The 16153-nt window shown below is 32.8% G+C and overlaps 1 protein-coding gene across 6 annotated transcripts in view; it reads right to left on the reverse strand.

Annotated features, from left to right (window-relative positions):
* Positions 1-16153, reverse strand: part of DYNC1I2 (dynein cytoplasmic 1 intermediate chain 2) — a 63633-nt gene that overhangs the window by 44772 nt on the left and 2708 nt on the right. For all 6 annotated transcript variants that reach the window (XM_036879139.2, XM_036879137.2, XM_036879135.2 and 3 more), the window contains exons 4-5: positions 14794-14911; positions 5604-5694 (exon numbers count right to left, since the gene is read on the reverse strand). In XM_036879139.2, coding sequence (XP_036735034.2) covers positions 5604-5694; positions 14794-14911 — 209 coding nt within the window. The remainder of the gene's footprint in view (positions 1-5603; positions 5695-14793; positions 14912-16153) is intronic.

The raw sequence follows: 16153 nt of genomic DNA on the forward strand, positions 1-16153 counted from the left end.
ACTCGACACCCCGAAACCTGTGGGATGCAGTAAAAGCTATTCTAAGAGGAAAGTATGTTGCAATACAGGCTTACCTCATGAAAGGAAAACAGTCCCAAATGAACAGTCTAAACACACAATTAATGAAACTAGAAAAAGAAGAACAAACGAGGCCCAAAGTCAGTAGAAGGAGGGATATAATCAGAGCAGAAATAAATAAAATTGAGAAGAATAAAACAATAGAAAGAATCAATGAAAGCAGGAGCTGGTTCTTTGAGAAAATAAACAAAACAGATAAACCCCTAGCCAGACTTATCAAGAAAAAAAGAGTCTACACACATAAACAGAATCAGAAATGAGAAAGGAAAAATCACTATGGACACCACAGAATACAAAGAATTATTAGAGAATACTATGAAAAATTATATGCTAACAAATTGGATAACCTAAAGAAATGGACACTTCCTAGAAAAATACAACCTTCCAAGACTGACCCAGGAAGAAACAGATAATCTGAACAAACCAATTACCAGCAATGAAATTGAACTGGTAATCAAAAAACTATCTAAGAACAAAAACCCTGGGCTTCAATGCGGAATTTTATCAGACATTTAGAGAAGACCTAATACCCACCCTCCTTAAAGTTTTCCAAAAAGAAGAAGAGGAGGGAATACTTCCACACTGATTCTATGAGGCCACATCACTCTTAATACCAAAACCAGGCAAAAACAACACAAAAAAAGAAAATTACAGACCCATACCCCTGATGAACACAGACGCAAAAATATGCAACAAAATATAAGTAAACTGAATTCAAATATACATCAAAAAGATCATCCATCACAATCAAGTGGGATTTATTCCAGGGTTGCAAGGATGGTATAATATTCAAAAATCCAACATCATCCACCACATCAACAAAAAGGAGGACAGACATCACATGATCATCTCAATAGATGCTGAAAAAACATATGCCAAAATTCAACATTGATTCATGATAAAAATTCTCAACAAAATGGGTATAGAGTGCAAGTACCTCAACATAATAAAGCTATATATAAAAATCCAACAGTCAACATTATACTTAACAGTGAAAAGCTGAAAGGTTTTCCTCTAAGATTGGGAATAAGACAAGAACGCCCACTCTCACCACTTTTATTCAACATAGTACTGGAGGTCCTAGCCACAGCAATCAGACAACACAAAAAAATAAAAGGCACTCAGATTGGTAAGGAAGAAGTTAAACTGTCACTGTTTGCAGATGACATGATATTGTATGTAAAAAACCCTAAAGAATCTACCCCAAAACTACTAGAATAACTGAATTCAGCAAAGCTGCAGGATACAAAATTAATACACAGAAATCTGTTGCATTCCTATATACTAACAATGAACTAGCAGAAAGAGAAATCAGGAAAACAATTCCATTTACAACTGCATCAAAAAAAGAATAAAATACCTAGGAATAAACCTAACCAAGGAGGTGAAAGACCTATACCCTGAAACTGACACGACTCTCATGAGAGATATTAAAGAAGACACCAATAAATGGAAATACATCCTGTGCTCATGGTAGGAAGAATTAATATTGTCAAAATGGCCATACTGCTTAAAGCAATCTACAGATTCAATGCAATCCCTATCAAAATACCAACAGCATTCTTCAACAAAGTGGAACAACTAGTTCTAAAATTCAAATGGAACCACAAAAGACCATGAATAGCCAAAGCAACACCGAGAAGGAAGAATAAAGCTGGGGGACTATGGTCTCCAACTGCAAGCTCTACTACAAAGCCACAGTAATCAAAACAATTTGATACTGGCACAGAACAGACCATAGATCAATGGAACAGATTAGAGAGCCCAGATATAAACCCAAGCATATATGGTCAATTAATATATGGTAAAGGAGCCATGGACATACAATGGGGAAATGATAGCCTCTTCAACAACTGGTGCTTTGAAAACTGGACAGTTACATGTAAGAGAATGAAACTGGATTATTGTCTAACTCCATGCACAAAAGTAAACTCAAAATGGATCGAAGACCTGAATGTAAGTCACGAAACCATAAAACTCTTAGAAAAAAACATAGGCACAAATCTCTTGAATTTAAACATGAGCAACTTTTTCCTGAACACATTTCTTCAGTCAAAGGATACAAAATAAAAATGAACAAATGGCACTACATCAAACTAAAAACCTTCTGTATAGCAAAGAACACTAGCAGAAGAGCAAAAATGCATCCTACAGTATGGAAGAACATATTCATAAACAATTTATCTGATAAGGGATTGACATCCAAAATATATTAAGAACTCACACACCTAAGCACCCAAAAAGCAAATAAACCTATTAAAAAATGGGTCAAGGATATGAACAGACACTTTCGCAAAGAATTTCAGATGGCCAACAGGCACATGAAAAGATGTTTCACATCACTAATCATCAGGGAAATGTAAATTAATACCAAAATGAGGTATCACCTCACACCAGTTAGGATGGCCAATATCCAAAAGACAAGGAACAATGAATGCTGGCAAGGATGCAGAGAAAGGGGAATAAATAACTCCTCCACTTTTAGTGGGAAGATAAATTAGTTCAGCCATTGTGGAAAGCAATATGGAGTTTCCTCGAAAAATTAAAAATAGAAATACCATTTGACCCAGGAATTCCACTCCTATTTACCCAAAGAAAACAAGATCCCAGTTTCAAAAAGACATATGCACCCCTATGTTTATTGCAGCGCTATTTACAATAGCCATTATGTGTAAGCAAACTAAGTGTCCATCTGCAGATGAATGGATAAAGATGTGGTACATAATCACAATGGAATATTATTCAGCCATAAGAAGAAAAGAAATCCTACCATTTGCAACAACATGGATGGAGCTAGACTAGGGTGTTATGTTCACTGTATAAGGCAGGCTGAGAAAGACAAATACCATATGATTTCACTCGTTTGTGGAGTATAAGAACAAAGCAAAACTGAAGAAACAAAACAGCAGCAGACTCCAAGAAGAAACTAGTAGTTACCAAAAGGAAGGCATTGGGGAGGGTGGATGGGGAGGGAGGGAGAAGGGGATTAAAGGGCATTATGATTAACACACATAATATAGGGGTGTCATGGGGAAGGCAATATAGCACAGAGAAGACAAGGATTGACTTTATAGCATCTTACTATGCTGATGGACAGTGACTGCAATGGGATGTGGGTGGGGAGTTGATAATATGGGTGAATGTAGTAACTACAACGTTGCTCATGTGAAACCTACATAAGACTGTATATCAATGATAGCTTAATAAAAAAAATCTACAGTTTAATCACAAGTTAGCACACTATCCTTAGACCTTTTCAATACAGCGAATATCTTTAAATTAATGATGTATTCACTACAATGTAAGTTCCATGAAGGTAAGGGTCATGAACATTTTATTTTCAGTGGTAGCCTATAGTTTAACATTAAGTTGGCAATTTGAATATGTATTCTATACAAAAATATTTTTCTTCACAGTATTTACTCCCTGCACCAATTTACAATATCCTACTGGGTCTCTAATAATCTCTAGGTTTTCCAACAAAACTCAGGAGGACATATTTTAATTCACAGACTTAAAAAGCCAAGATGTTACATAGTATTTTTGAAAGAGAACTTATTGACAATGCACTAAAATCATCTTTCCCCTATTCAAAATAAAAAATACTGAGTTTGGCATGAACAGAGTATAGTATCACCATAAAAAATAGTATACAATATCCAATAAATTAATAAACATAGTTTTTTTATTTGTGGGATATTTTTACTTTGTTATGTTATAGAAAGGAAAAACCCTTCTCTTGAAAATACCACTTGCTTATCAGCAAAGGAATAGTAACATATTTATATAAAAATACTGAAGTATGAAACAAATTTAGTTTAAAAATGAACTTAGACTAAATAAGTTAAGTTTTTACTTTGTAACACATACTATTTTATAAGGTAATATTATTTCTAAAAAGAAAGTTTTGATTTTTTTCAAAATGATATAGATTTATGTCCTTTATCTCTAATGATAATATTGCTTAGATTTATCATTTTGGCTTTACATACAGAACAGTTCTGGAAAGCACATCTCAAACTCAAATAGTGAGCCTTCTGTGCCTTCTAATTGTTAATGACCTGATTATTCAGGAATTGACTAAAATATTGAGTTTATGGATTATCTAGCTTCTTTGCTTCTTTTTTTCTTGCCCTGTCTTTTACATACTCATTACTTGTTTATAACTTTAATCACAGGAGTTCAGGCACAAACCAGATAAAACTTCTCATTTTATTTCTTATTAAAATGTGTGTTAAGAAATTTTCCTTAAGAGGAATTTTAATTCCAGGACCCAAAATAAGGATTCTGAATAAACATTTTAACTAGCTATGTTTAATCTCATTTCAGCTTTCACAGAAGTCAAAAAGTGCATTATTAAATAAACACTTGCTATTACTGTGTGTGTGTGCATGTGTGTATATGACAAAGAGGGTAAGTAATAATACTTTTCCCAATACAATCTTTGAAAAGAAGCTGAAATCTTACTGAACTTTTGAAAAGCAAGTCCCAAAATGTGTGCAGCATCCTAAAACAAACATTAAATAAAGTTTTACAAGGAAGATGAGAATTCAGGAAAACCTGGCAGTAAACACTTTTTAAAAAATTGAGATATAACTGACATGTAACATTACATTAGTTTCAGGCATACAATGTAATGATTCAATATTTGTATATATTGTGAAATGATCACCTAGTAAGTCTAGTTAACATTTGTCACTATAACAACAAAATTTTTTTCCCTGTGATGAGAACTTTTAAGATCTACTCTTACCAACTTTCAAATCTGCAATACACTATTATTAACTGTAGTTACCATACTGTATATTACATCCCCATGACTTACTTATTTTATAACTGGAAGTTCGTACCGTTAAACCTTTTCACCCATTTTACCCATCCCCATCCCCTGCCTTTGGCAACCATCACTTTATTCTCTGTATCTATAAGAATCTTTAAGATTCCAAATGAGTGAGATCATACAGTGTCTTTCTCTGACTTATTTCACCTAGTATAATGCCCTCAAAGCAGTATAAATACTCTTAACGTTTCATAAGGAATTATCCTTACTCTTGGTATTTTATGTATTATTTTCTATCTTAATTAGAAGTACCGAGTTAATAGACCAGAGCTGGGCTATATAAATTAATTGTTTAGATTTTCAATTCCTGAATGGGGAGTTAAGCACAGCAGAGAGGTTTTACACTATTTATACCTAAAACATCCATGTAATAACCAGTATAAAGTTTGCTTAAACAGGAAAAAAAACCTTAAAGTATTAATACCTCTATTTTTAATGTAATATCATTAGCATAAAGTCATTTAGCTATTCAATACTAAGTTAATCAAGTATGACCGTTAAAATACTGTAAACCCCCCCCCCACACACACATAACCAATTTATAACAAACAATTTCTATACCATTTAGATCTCAAAATGTTAGGACTACCTCAACATAACTGTGTAGAGACTCTTTAAAGCACTGACAGTTGTCTGGGCACTAAATGCATTCTACCACTAAAATATCAGAAGAAATTTACTTTACCTGGACCCCACCGCACCATCTCCAGAGTCTTGGCTTCCAGCTTCACTTGGTGTGCTCACAGATTTGGAGGATGGAGACATAGGAGCAGGGACTAAACAGTGAAATAGACAGGTATCCGCTGTTACTACACGGAGAGGTTGCTCAGCTTATGACGTTTCAAAAGTAATTTAACATGAAGTAATTCACAAAAAAGAAAGAGTAATGGCAAACCAAAAAACATAAATACATGAATGAAAATGAACAACGGAAAGAAGAGGAGAAAGACAAAGTTAACAATGCATGCTGACAATTCATGCGATTTCTCTGGCAAAATGCATTTGGGATTTATGTTGAGAAAAAAAAAAGGCAAGATTATGGAGGATGCATATTTATTCAAACCAACACCAAATGTGGGCACTAATTTTCAAAGGAGAGCATTCCTTCTCCCCTTCCTAAAGTCTCACTTTTTAGATCACTAGATTACAGGTATTATTCATACTTGCTGTCAAAATCAAAACTCTGAAATATACTTGAAAAGTCATTTACTCTCTGGTTTTCTGAAACTTATTTTAAAATGTTAATTTTTGACTAATAATTTTTTTCTTTCATGTCTTAAATTATTTCATTTTCCCCCCATCAAAAAAAAAAAGGCCAATTTAGAGAAATGACTGTAGTTCCTTTAAAATGTCCATTAGTATCCAGCAATTTGGGTGAAAAATGCAAACAGGCAATAAAACAGCATGCCTTCTAGACATGATGCATAACATAAAGTGATACATGCAACTTAAACAAGGCAAGACTTATGGTAACTTCCTTACCCCAGTATTCAGAAAAAACTGAAGTGTACAGACAAAGATACAGACACCCAAAATATTCTTAATCCCTTCTTATAGAAAAATACACATTTTTCATAGTATATAAAACAAACAGCAAATGCTTTCCTCTAAATTCTCACTTTTAACATTATACACGAACTGCTGAACGTGCATATTTCATGCTATTACATTTGTAAAACTTTTTGATTAACATTGCAGGGCATGTACAGGAGGATCATCACTGCCATCTTCCGGTTAAATTTTACCATAAATATCCCCAATCCCAAGTATCTTTAAAAAATTTTTCAATGTACAATATTAAGTGACTAATGCATTTTATTTTGAGCTGCCAGCCCTTTTTTTAATAGTCTACTGAAAAGAAGGTAAGTTCCTACTTACAAAGGAACTAATCTATATGCATTTAATTAAAAGCCTATACTTGGGGAATAATTACAGTCACTGAGCCCATAAAATTATGTTTAAATGTTTTTTACATACTCAGTAAAAACAGTGGGTTTGCCAATATGAATGTACAAGTATAGTGTGATGGATTGTATTTTAAACATACGTATAAACTGAACATCTTTATTTTTTCAATGGCAAATATACTGATAACCATAATAACATTAGAAGAAAACAAACAGCTAGAATGTTTCCTGATATGCAGTGGTTAACTCTTGCTTAAACTGCAAGGAACCATGAAACATAATCAAATGTTTCTAATTTTGTGATTAAATTTGTCCAAAACAATGATAAAACGAGATCACCTTCATATAGTTCACATGCAGATGGCATTGTGCTAGGTGCTACATGTATAACTCAAAGTAGTAGCTAGACCTGACTTGTATCTAAAGTAAAAGAATATTAATGTCCCCTAACTTCTCTTAGGTTTCATTTCTTCAACTTTTTGTCCATCTCTTACTGTGAGACTTCCCCTAGTCCAAGTCCCAAATGATATAGGAATAAAGAATAATAACTAACAGTGGTTTGCCTACTATGCTATAAGCACAAATATGTGTTTATTAAATTATAGTGAGGTACCATGTTTTCATACTACAGCTTTTCCAACAAGAAATTTTGTATTCTTTAAATTACATACCTCATGCTTAGGAAAATAATTTTTCTAAGTAGATATATAGAAAGATTACAGGAAAATACTAATATTCTAACAATCTAAATATTTGTGATGAATTATAAAATTCTTCTCCAGTTTAATGTTTTTACCCCTTTTCTGGTGACTTTAAGTATCAATGACTCCACTCAACAAGTTCAACAGCATCTTATTTGGTTAAGACTACATTTAAAAAAAATGTTTCTTCAAATCCTATATGGAAACAGGTTAAATAGTAATTACACATACACAAAAAATACACTAATCTAGCCAACAAAAGTTTCAAAAAAAAAATTACAAGGGTGAGGTCACCAAATTATCATAGTTTCTCAGCCAGAGCAAAATAAACTGCCATTTCACATTTATAATTAGATAAAAATATAGTTTTCTCCATCCCAGACTATATTCTTTCTGCCAAAAGATAGTTGTCAGGCCAGTTGATGGACAGGACTCATTAAGGAATCAAAGTTATTATCTGGACCCACTAACTTCATCTTGCAATAATGAATAATATACACCATAGAAGGGACAAATCTAGAAAAAGAAAATTACTATCACTGGAAAAGGAGGAATGTTAATAGAAAAAATTGGAATGGCAGCATTATTTGATGACAATCATATTTTAACTCACATAGTCTAGAAAAATCAAAGAATACAGTAATTGGGCAATAAAGCAATGCTGCTACACTCCCAGACTCCAACAAAAGACCCTAAGAACAAATAAAAGCATGCATTCTAGGTTAAAGAAAAATGAACTCAGACCCTAAAATCTCAGAAAATACTCCATTCTAGAATTCATTCTTAAAGATGGGTTGAGAGTCCAAACAGCTTTAACAATAATATAAGCCACTACTAATTAGTTTTTGCCAAATTATCTGATAGGATTTGCTTAGTAAGAACAGTGATTCAATCAAATTACCTTTACTCCACAGTACTGTATATAAAAGCCTAAAAAAACCATTAAGTGGTACAAAATAAAAAATTAACATTAACACATGAGTATATGAATGAATTTAAGCTTCAAGCAAAACCACCTATTTCTTTCTTTGAGGACCAAAGCAGAAATATGAAGAAAACTGAAAAATATACACTATGGCATTCACTGATCATGTAAGTAATACTGAAAGTCCAGAACAAAAAGGCAATCAAGAAGGCCTTTCCTGCCAGCTTAGATCTTGGCTTTCTAAGGATATAAAATTAACACTGCTGTCTTTGGGCTGTGAAAAAACAAGTGGAATGTTTTAAAACCTCGATGGACTTGGGAATGTACCTAGATTAAGAATTAGAATTGAGTCAATCACTCAGAACTATACAGAAGTCTCAGAGATGAAGAAAAGTACACAGCCCAATCATTTTTCAAGTAGAAGAAAGCCTTTGGCAAGAAGGGGCTTCTGCCAGGAATGCCCTAGAAAAGGCAGACAGCCAAGGAAAGTGGATGTAGGGGAGTGGGAGTGTTGGTAGAAGACACTGAAATGGAAGGAGTGAGATTCTGAGAACCTGAAGTTTGTGAGGCCTCTCTAGCTCACCAGATACTTAATACTCAAACACAAACCACACTACAATAATGCCCTCTTGTGGATATAAGTGTTCCTAGCCTGGAATGTCGACATTTAGGTAACTTTTTCATATCTTACTCTTTGTCCTGAAAGGAATTGCTTTAAACCAATTGCTTTAAACCTTAACTCTCTTAAATGTTAATTTCTCCCTTTGCTACGGCCTCTTCTCCTGATAATGAAGTTTCAACACTCTCTACTAATCTCCCCTAAGTATTTCATTTCCTGTAATTCAGAGTATCAGATAAAATTTTTAAAGAAATAAAAAAATAAAATTTTATAGTACTAAAACATATAAGGAACCCCTTTTTAAAATTAGGCTAACCTTGAAAAAATGACTTAGTACATGGACAGTATTCTATCTAAAAATCAGATTTACCAGTTATAATAAGAGAAGTATCAGGAATGTAATGTACAATATGATTATAGTTAACATGATATACAGGAAATGTAATATGATAGATATATAGGAAAGTTAAGAATAGATCCTAAGAGTTCTCATCATGAGCTTTTTTTCTTTTCTTTTTATTGTATCTACATGGGACAACGGATGTTAACTCAACACTGTGGTAATCATTTCACAATATGTGTAGATCAAACTATCAGGATGTATACTTTACACTTATACAGTGTATGTCAATAATTTCTCAGAAAAAGTGGACAAAAAATTATACAGTGATGTATGTCTATTATTTCTAAGTAAAACTGGAAAAAACTCAATTAAAAATATTCAGAAGTTACAAGGAGAGGGAGGGAAATAAATGACACACTTATTTTGACTAGCAACCTTTTTTTCTTCCTAATAAAAGAGAATCCAGTTAATAAACTATCACATTAATCAATGTACTCTGCTCTATTGATACATATTCAGGCTACAGTGTAATTTGACAATGTCTGTTTTCACCTCTTTACAAGATGGTTAAAACAGCAGTTACATACACAAAAAAGAGATTCACTTAATTTTTTTTGATCATCAACATTTAAGAACTACACACTTGAAACAGTAAGTCTTGAAAGTTGTACCTAAAATTAACTTTAAGACTGGCCACTTAAGTTTAATTAAAAAGAAAAAAACAAAACCAAGCCATAACTCTTATATGAAATATTCGAATTTCAATTTCTACTATGCATTTTCCTGAAATTTGTTGTTACCACTGCTTTTAAAGAAGGTGGTTTGTATCGGGCTTCACCAGGTGGGAGGACATGTGACCTAACAGTAACTAAACAGACACTGAACTGTCTAGCCAGTGCTGGGCATCAGGGGTACAAATGTTAATATACTGTCCCTGCTCTCAAGGATCTCTGACATAAAGAAGTCAAATGACCAAATAATTAAAAACCTACCAACAAAAATAAGCTAAGAGAGGTTTTATGGCTGTATCTTTAAAAAAATTATTTTCAGTAGAATTAAAAAAAGGGAAAAAAGTCCATTAAAAAAAGGAAAACAATAGATTGATGTTTTTAATACATCCTCTTGAATATTATAGTAGTGTTTTTTTATGCTTATACAATTAAAAAATATTTGATAAATACATTCTATAGTGAAAAGAAAAAAAACAAGTATCCTGGGTCGTGATACAAAATGTATTATTTATTGTGAGTTACTGCTGCTTTCATCTGTACCTGTATTCTTCAGGCCTAATTTTAAATAAATATCGGAAAGATCTTTAGGCATCTGTCAGAGAACAGAAGAAGGTGGAAAACCACATAACTTGTTTTATATGGCTAGTATAATAAAACCATACGAGATACAGTAAAAGGAAAAACAAGTTACAGGTCTGACTCTCTCATGGGTACAGAAGAAGAACTTCCAAATAAAAGGTCAGCAAATGAATCCAGCAGTATAAGAAAAAATTACTTCACAATTAATGGGTTTATTCTAGAATGTAATCATGCTTTTACATTAGAAAATCTACCAATATAAATCATATTAATACATTGAGAAAAAAAAGTGTATGAAGAGACCTAAAACTTGGTGGTTTTACAGAAGGTCTAAATTCTTTTTGTGAATGTGGACTGGACTTAAAGACTCTTTTCCAAGCAACAGAATGTGGCAGAATTGATGATTACAACCACTAAAAAGTTGATAACTATAATCATTAAAAAAAACTTGAAATGGGGAATAACCCCTGCTTTTTCACTATCCCCTTGGGTAAGAAGTCATAATCCCAGGCAGTTTACAGTCAAATTCTATCAAGTTTTTAAGGAAGAGGTAATATCTACCTTTTATAAGCTATTCTACAAAATAACAAAAGGGAAAGCTGCCCAGTTTACTTAAAACCATAACCATGATGGCCACAGACAATACAAGAAAACTGCAGGCCAATTTTACTTTTGGGTTTATATACAAAAATTCTCAATGAAATATTAGTTAATATATTTTAAAAATACACACAAAAACTCATCTGCCACCCCTGGAGGTAACTATTAATAATTATGAAAAAAAATGAAGTGTGTCTACTGCTTTTCTAATAGGAAATGCATTTAGGGTAACCATATAGTCCTAGTTACTGAGAAAAAACTCATCTTCAAGAAAAATTTCAGCCAATAAATGTAAAAGGAATTATGGAATTACAAAAACAATTTTGCAACTCCTAATTAAATAACTGGTTTAGACAAGGATCATCAGTAAGTATTAAAATGATTTGGTGAAACGTTGACAGAGAAATGAATATTCACTTGGTGCCAGAGTATCACCTCCAAATATTACTTGCTAGGCATAAGGAGAAAAAAATGTGACTATAATGGAGAAACCTATTTGTCACAATCATAACCCAGAAATCAATCTTGGCACCACTAATAGCTCAATAACCAGACATATGCACTACCAATGGGATGCAGTATGAAGTACACAGAATCATTCATGAGATAGTCTTGCCAAATATGTTCAACCTGAAGCTAATAAAGTTTTAAATTTTATTTTCTGTTTAGAGGAAATATTAATAATAGAGGAATAAAAGATGTGAGAGACAAACCCAGGAGGTAGGACATTCTAGAGACCAACTGGCCCACACTCAACAACTTGAGGAAAGGGGCAAAAAAAGTATTATGTGTGAGAAGGATCTTCTAAATTTAGATAGGCTAAAGACATATAACTGAATGCAATGTATGGTGCAAGATTTTGAAGGGGACAACTTAAGCTAATTTTTTTGAGGGGAAGAAAAATTTTGTGATGCTAGAGCTATTTTGAAAAAGAGGAAAGATGAGGGTGTGATTTTTTATAACAGAAATTATACAGAAGCTTTTTAGTTTGATGTAGTCCCATTTGTTTATTTTTGCTCTTGTTTACCTTGCCCAGGGAGAAGTACCCAGAAAAAATTATTCATCCCATGTTCAAGAGATTTTTGCCTATGTTTTCTTCTAAGAGTTTTATGGCTTCATGTCTTTAGGTCTTTAATCCATTTTGAGTTTACTTTTGGTTAGATAGTTATCCAGTTTTATTCCCTTGCATGTAGCTGTCCAGTTTGCCCAACACCATTTATTGAAGACTGTCTTTCCCTCATTGCATATAAATCCATGCCTACCTGGGCAATTATGGTAAAGTAGGCAAAAATAAACACACAAAAAGAGTTATAATAGGTAGATCTGACAATTATCAAAATAAAGGATTTGAACATATCAAAATGAAGGATTCTGGTCAGTGAAAGGTACTATAAACAGAGTTAACAGGCAATAGACTGGGAGAAGGTATTTTTAAAAAAGAAGTCCTTCCCAAAAATATACAGGAACTTCTACAGCAAGATAAAGACCCCCCAATAGTAAATGGATAAAAGGCATGAATATGCAACTCATAGAAGGGAAAATCTGAATGGTTAATACATGTATGAAAAAATGGTCAACCTCACTATAAACACATAAATATTTTTTATGCTATTAACACAGTTTGACATACCACTTTAAACCCAACAAGTTGGCAAAAATTAGAAGGTTGGGTAATACCAAGTGATGATGTGGATATGACAAAATAGTAATTCTCATGCACTGATAGTGGGAGGGTAAACTTTTGTAATCATTCTTCAGAGGTATATAGAACCTAATAAATGTGGATAAACCTATACACAATGACAGAGCAAGTCAATTCATGGGCATATACTGTAGGTAAACTCTTCACATTCCTCAAGGAGAAAGAATATGTTCTTTGTAGTATAACAAAGTAAAGAGAGAGAAACAGTTTAAGTGCCTATTACTGGGGAAATGGACAAGTAAAACACGGTATGTGATGGACTATTATGCAGCAGTCAGAAATAAATAACCTAGATCTGTAAATTAATAACCAGATCTAGTAACCTGGGTAGATCTCAAATACAATGCTGCTTGACAGATGACACATACAGCACAGTGCCATTTATGTACATAAAGCATATGTACACATAGATAATGAAACCTTGAAAAAGGTAAACACATGTAGGACAGATCAAATGGATATATGTTAAAAATGCAAGAATGGGTACTTAATGCAATACTGGGATAGAGGATGGAATTGGAGATGGGAAATGAGGTAGAAACACACACACACACACATACACATACACACACACACTCCCTAAAGAACAGTATTTCAAGAATTGATGGAGGTGGGCCATGAATTCAGTGAAACTGAGGTCCTAAACAGAATAGAAGAAAAAAAAATCCCACAGGAGAAAAATAAAGCCAAAGTCTCAGAAAACAGATCACTCAAATACCATATAACCAAGAAACAACTTGGTTTAATTACTAGGGTTTTGTTTTGTTTTAAATAAGTGTTCTGGTTTATTTACTTTTAAAATTGCAATATGCAACATAAACTTATTAAATAAAGGCAAAAATTAATCTATTTCAATCTTCAAATTCTACCATTAAGGAAAAGGCAAATGAGCCAAAAGAACAATGAAGCAGACTATGAGAGTGTCCACGCTTTTCATCTTGAAACCTTTTAGAAATACAGGTCTAAAGACAGTTATGTTGCAGTTTCAGAACAACAGGTACACAGCAGTTAATATCTCTGGTATTTGTCCCCTGGACTAAATGGAATTAGCCTACGAACCAATCCTGAAGTTTAGGTCCCTAAATTACAAAGATTACATCCAACTAAAATACTATGTACTAGCACCCATCTTAGAGTTATGTTAAATAAGCATTTAATGCTTTCTCATATGTAACTAGATTGTCTTCAGTACCTCCACCATTTCAGCTTTTTGGTCTACTGTTTCCAAAATGAACAGCACAAAAAAAGAACAAGATTAAGTCAAATCACTGCCAAAAATAAGCTACTAGTCAGTATTTCCCTTATTGGAATTGAGAGCAGAAAGCTATCTATCAGCTTCTCCTTCCACTCCTGTATTTTAGAATGCTTTTAGAAATTTGATTCATTACACCTCTCTTTAACTTACAGAAAGGAATGTAGAATTAAAATTAGAATCACAGTCATCTTTGAACATAATACATAATGGCATCGAAAACTGCCTTAACAAATGTTTGTTGAAATAAATTACTATTTAACAAGAAAAGTCCATTGGTTGTTTGGTATATGTTAATAAATATAATTAATCTTGCAGCTCTTTTGAACAACAAAATAACTATGTATTAGCATATCTAAAGAAAGACAATTCAAATAATTATAAGATTAATGATTTTTAAGACACAAATAAGAAAAATATGCAAAATATACTGTCAATTCACTCTTCTCAGGTATTTCTAAGCTGAACAGACTATATGTTTCTCTCACATATAAATGGATATATTCGTATCCTTACCAATGGGGGATTCTGGAGTGAGCCCCATGCTTTGAAGCAATGCTTCAGCTTCTCTTCTTTTCTTTTCAAGATCTGATTCTTCTTGCACAGGAGCAACTGCTTCTTTCTTCTGATCCGTCTAAATTTTTTAAGTTAAAAACTTAAGTTTATGGGGAGGTTTGTACAACACAGAGAAGACAAGTAGTGATTCTATAGCATCTTACTATGCTGATGGACAGTGACTATAATGGGGTATGTGGGGGGGACTTGGTGATGGGGGGGTCTAGTAAAGATAATGTTCCTCATGTAATTGTAGATTAAGGGTACCAAAACAACAACAACAACAAAAAACTAAAGTTTACATGTTTGTTTGCAAAAAAAATGTATTTTAAATAATGTACTTAACACTGCATACTTTTGGGGGTGGACTTAGTTTTGAAAACATATTATAGTCAGTATATGAAAATCATTCTTAATAGAGCTCTAGTAAATAATTTCCAAACAGTAGGAACTAAATCGATTCATTTTTATATGTAATCAAGGAGTGCCAACAAAAATTTTCTTAATAAGTACATTCAAAAAGTACAACTACTTCTAATAATATGTAGTGTGAAAATGCTATACCCCGTCAGACTGTGGAAATCTCCCCCAGGCACACAAAAGCTTAGATATAATTATCACAACACTATGAGAAAAAAATGGAATTATTTAAGAGGTAACAAATTTTAAGTAAATGGACACTTTGATTTGTTGAAAAATACCCCAAACTGCTGAATGAAGTTTTCATTTTATTTATGCAACTTTATTTGAAGGATCTTTGTCAAAAATTCATCTGGAGAAAGGTTTTTATTTCTATTTTTCAAACTATATGTCTTTTTTTTATAATAGTATAAATGTGGTTGGGTTTGGTTAAATTAAAATTCACTTCTGCATAGCACGGAACATTTTGTTATTGAAATTCTTTCCAGCTTTTATTTCAGCCATTCATAGTTTTAGCAAAATCTTCCAGTTAAATTAGATAAGCCTCGATACCCTCAGATCATCAAAACATCTCAAGTGAAATTTAAGACTTTAAAGGAAAGGTTTTATATACACACTTCAAATGTCTTTTTCAGCTACACTATTATTACTCATACAATTGTCTGCAGAGAATTTCCTAAGCCATAATAGTCTATGACACCATTTTAACCTAATGAAGTCTCAGAAAGTTTCATCAAAATAGCCAAACAGGCAATACTATCAAGTTGACACTTTAGCTGTACATAAAAATAGATCAGTAGACTCATAGTTCAACATTATTAAATTATCTCTTTGTAATGTTTTATAAACTTTAAATTAGATATTAATCATGTAATAGATACCCCTTAGAGACCACTTATGC

The sequence above is a fragment of the Manis pentadactyla genome, chromosome 6 (genome assembly GCF_030020395.1).
Source record: "Manis pentadactyla isolate mManPen7 chromosome 6, mManPen7.hap1, whole genome shotgun sequence".
NCBI lineage: Eukaryota > Metazoa > Chordata > Mammalia > Pholidota > Manidae > Manis > Manis pentadactyla.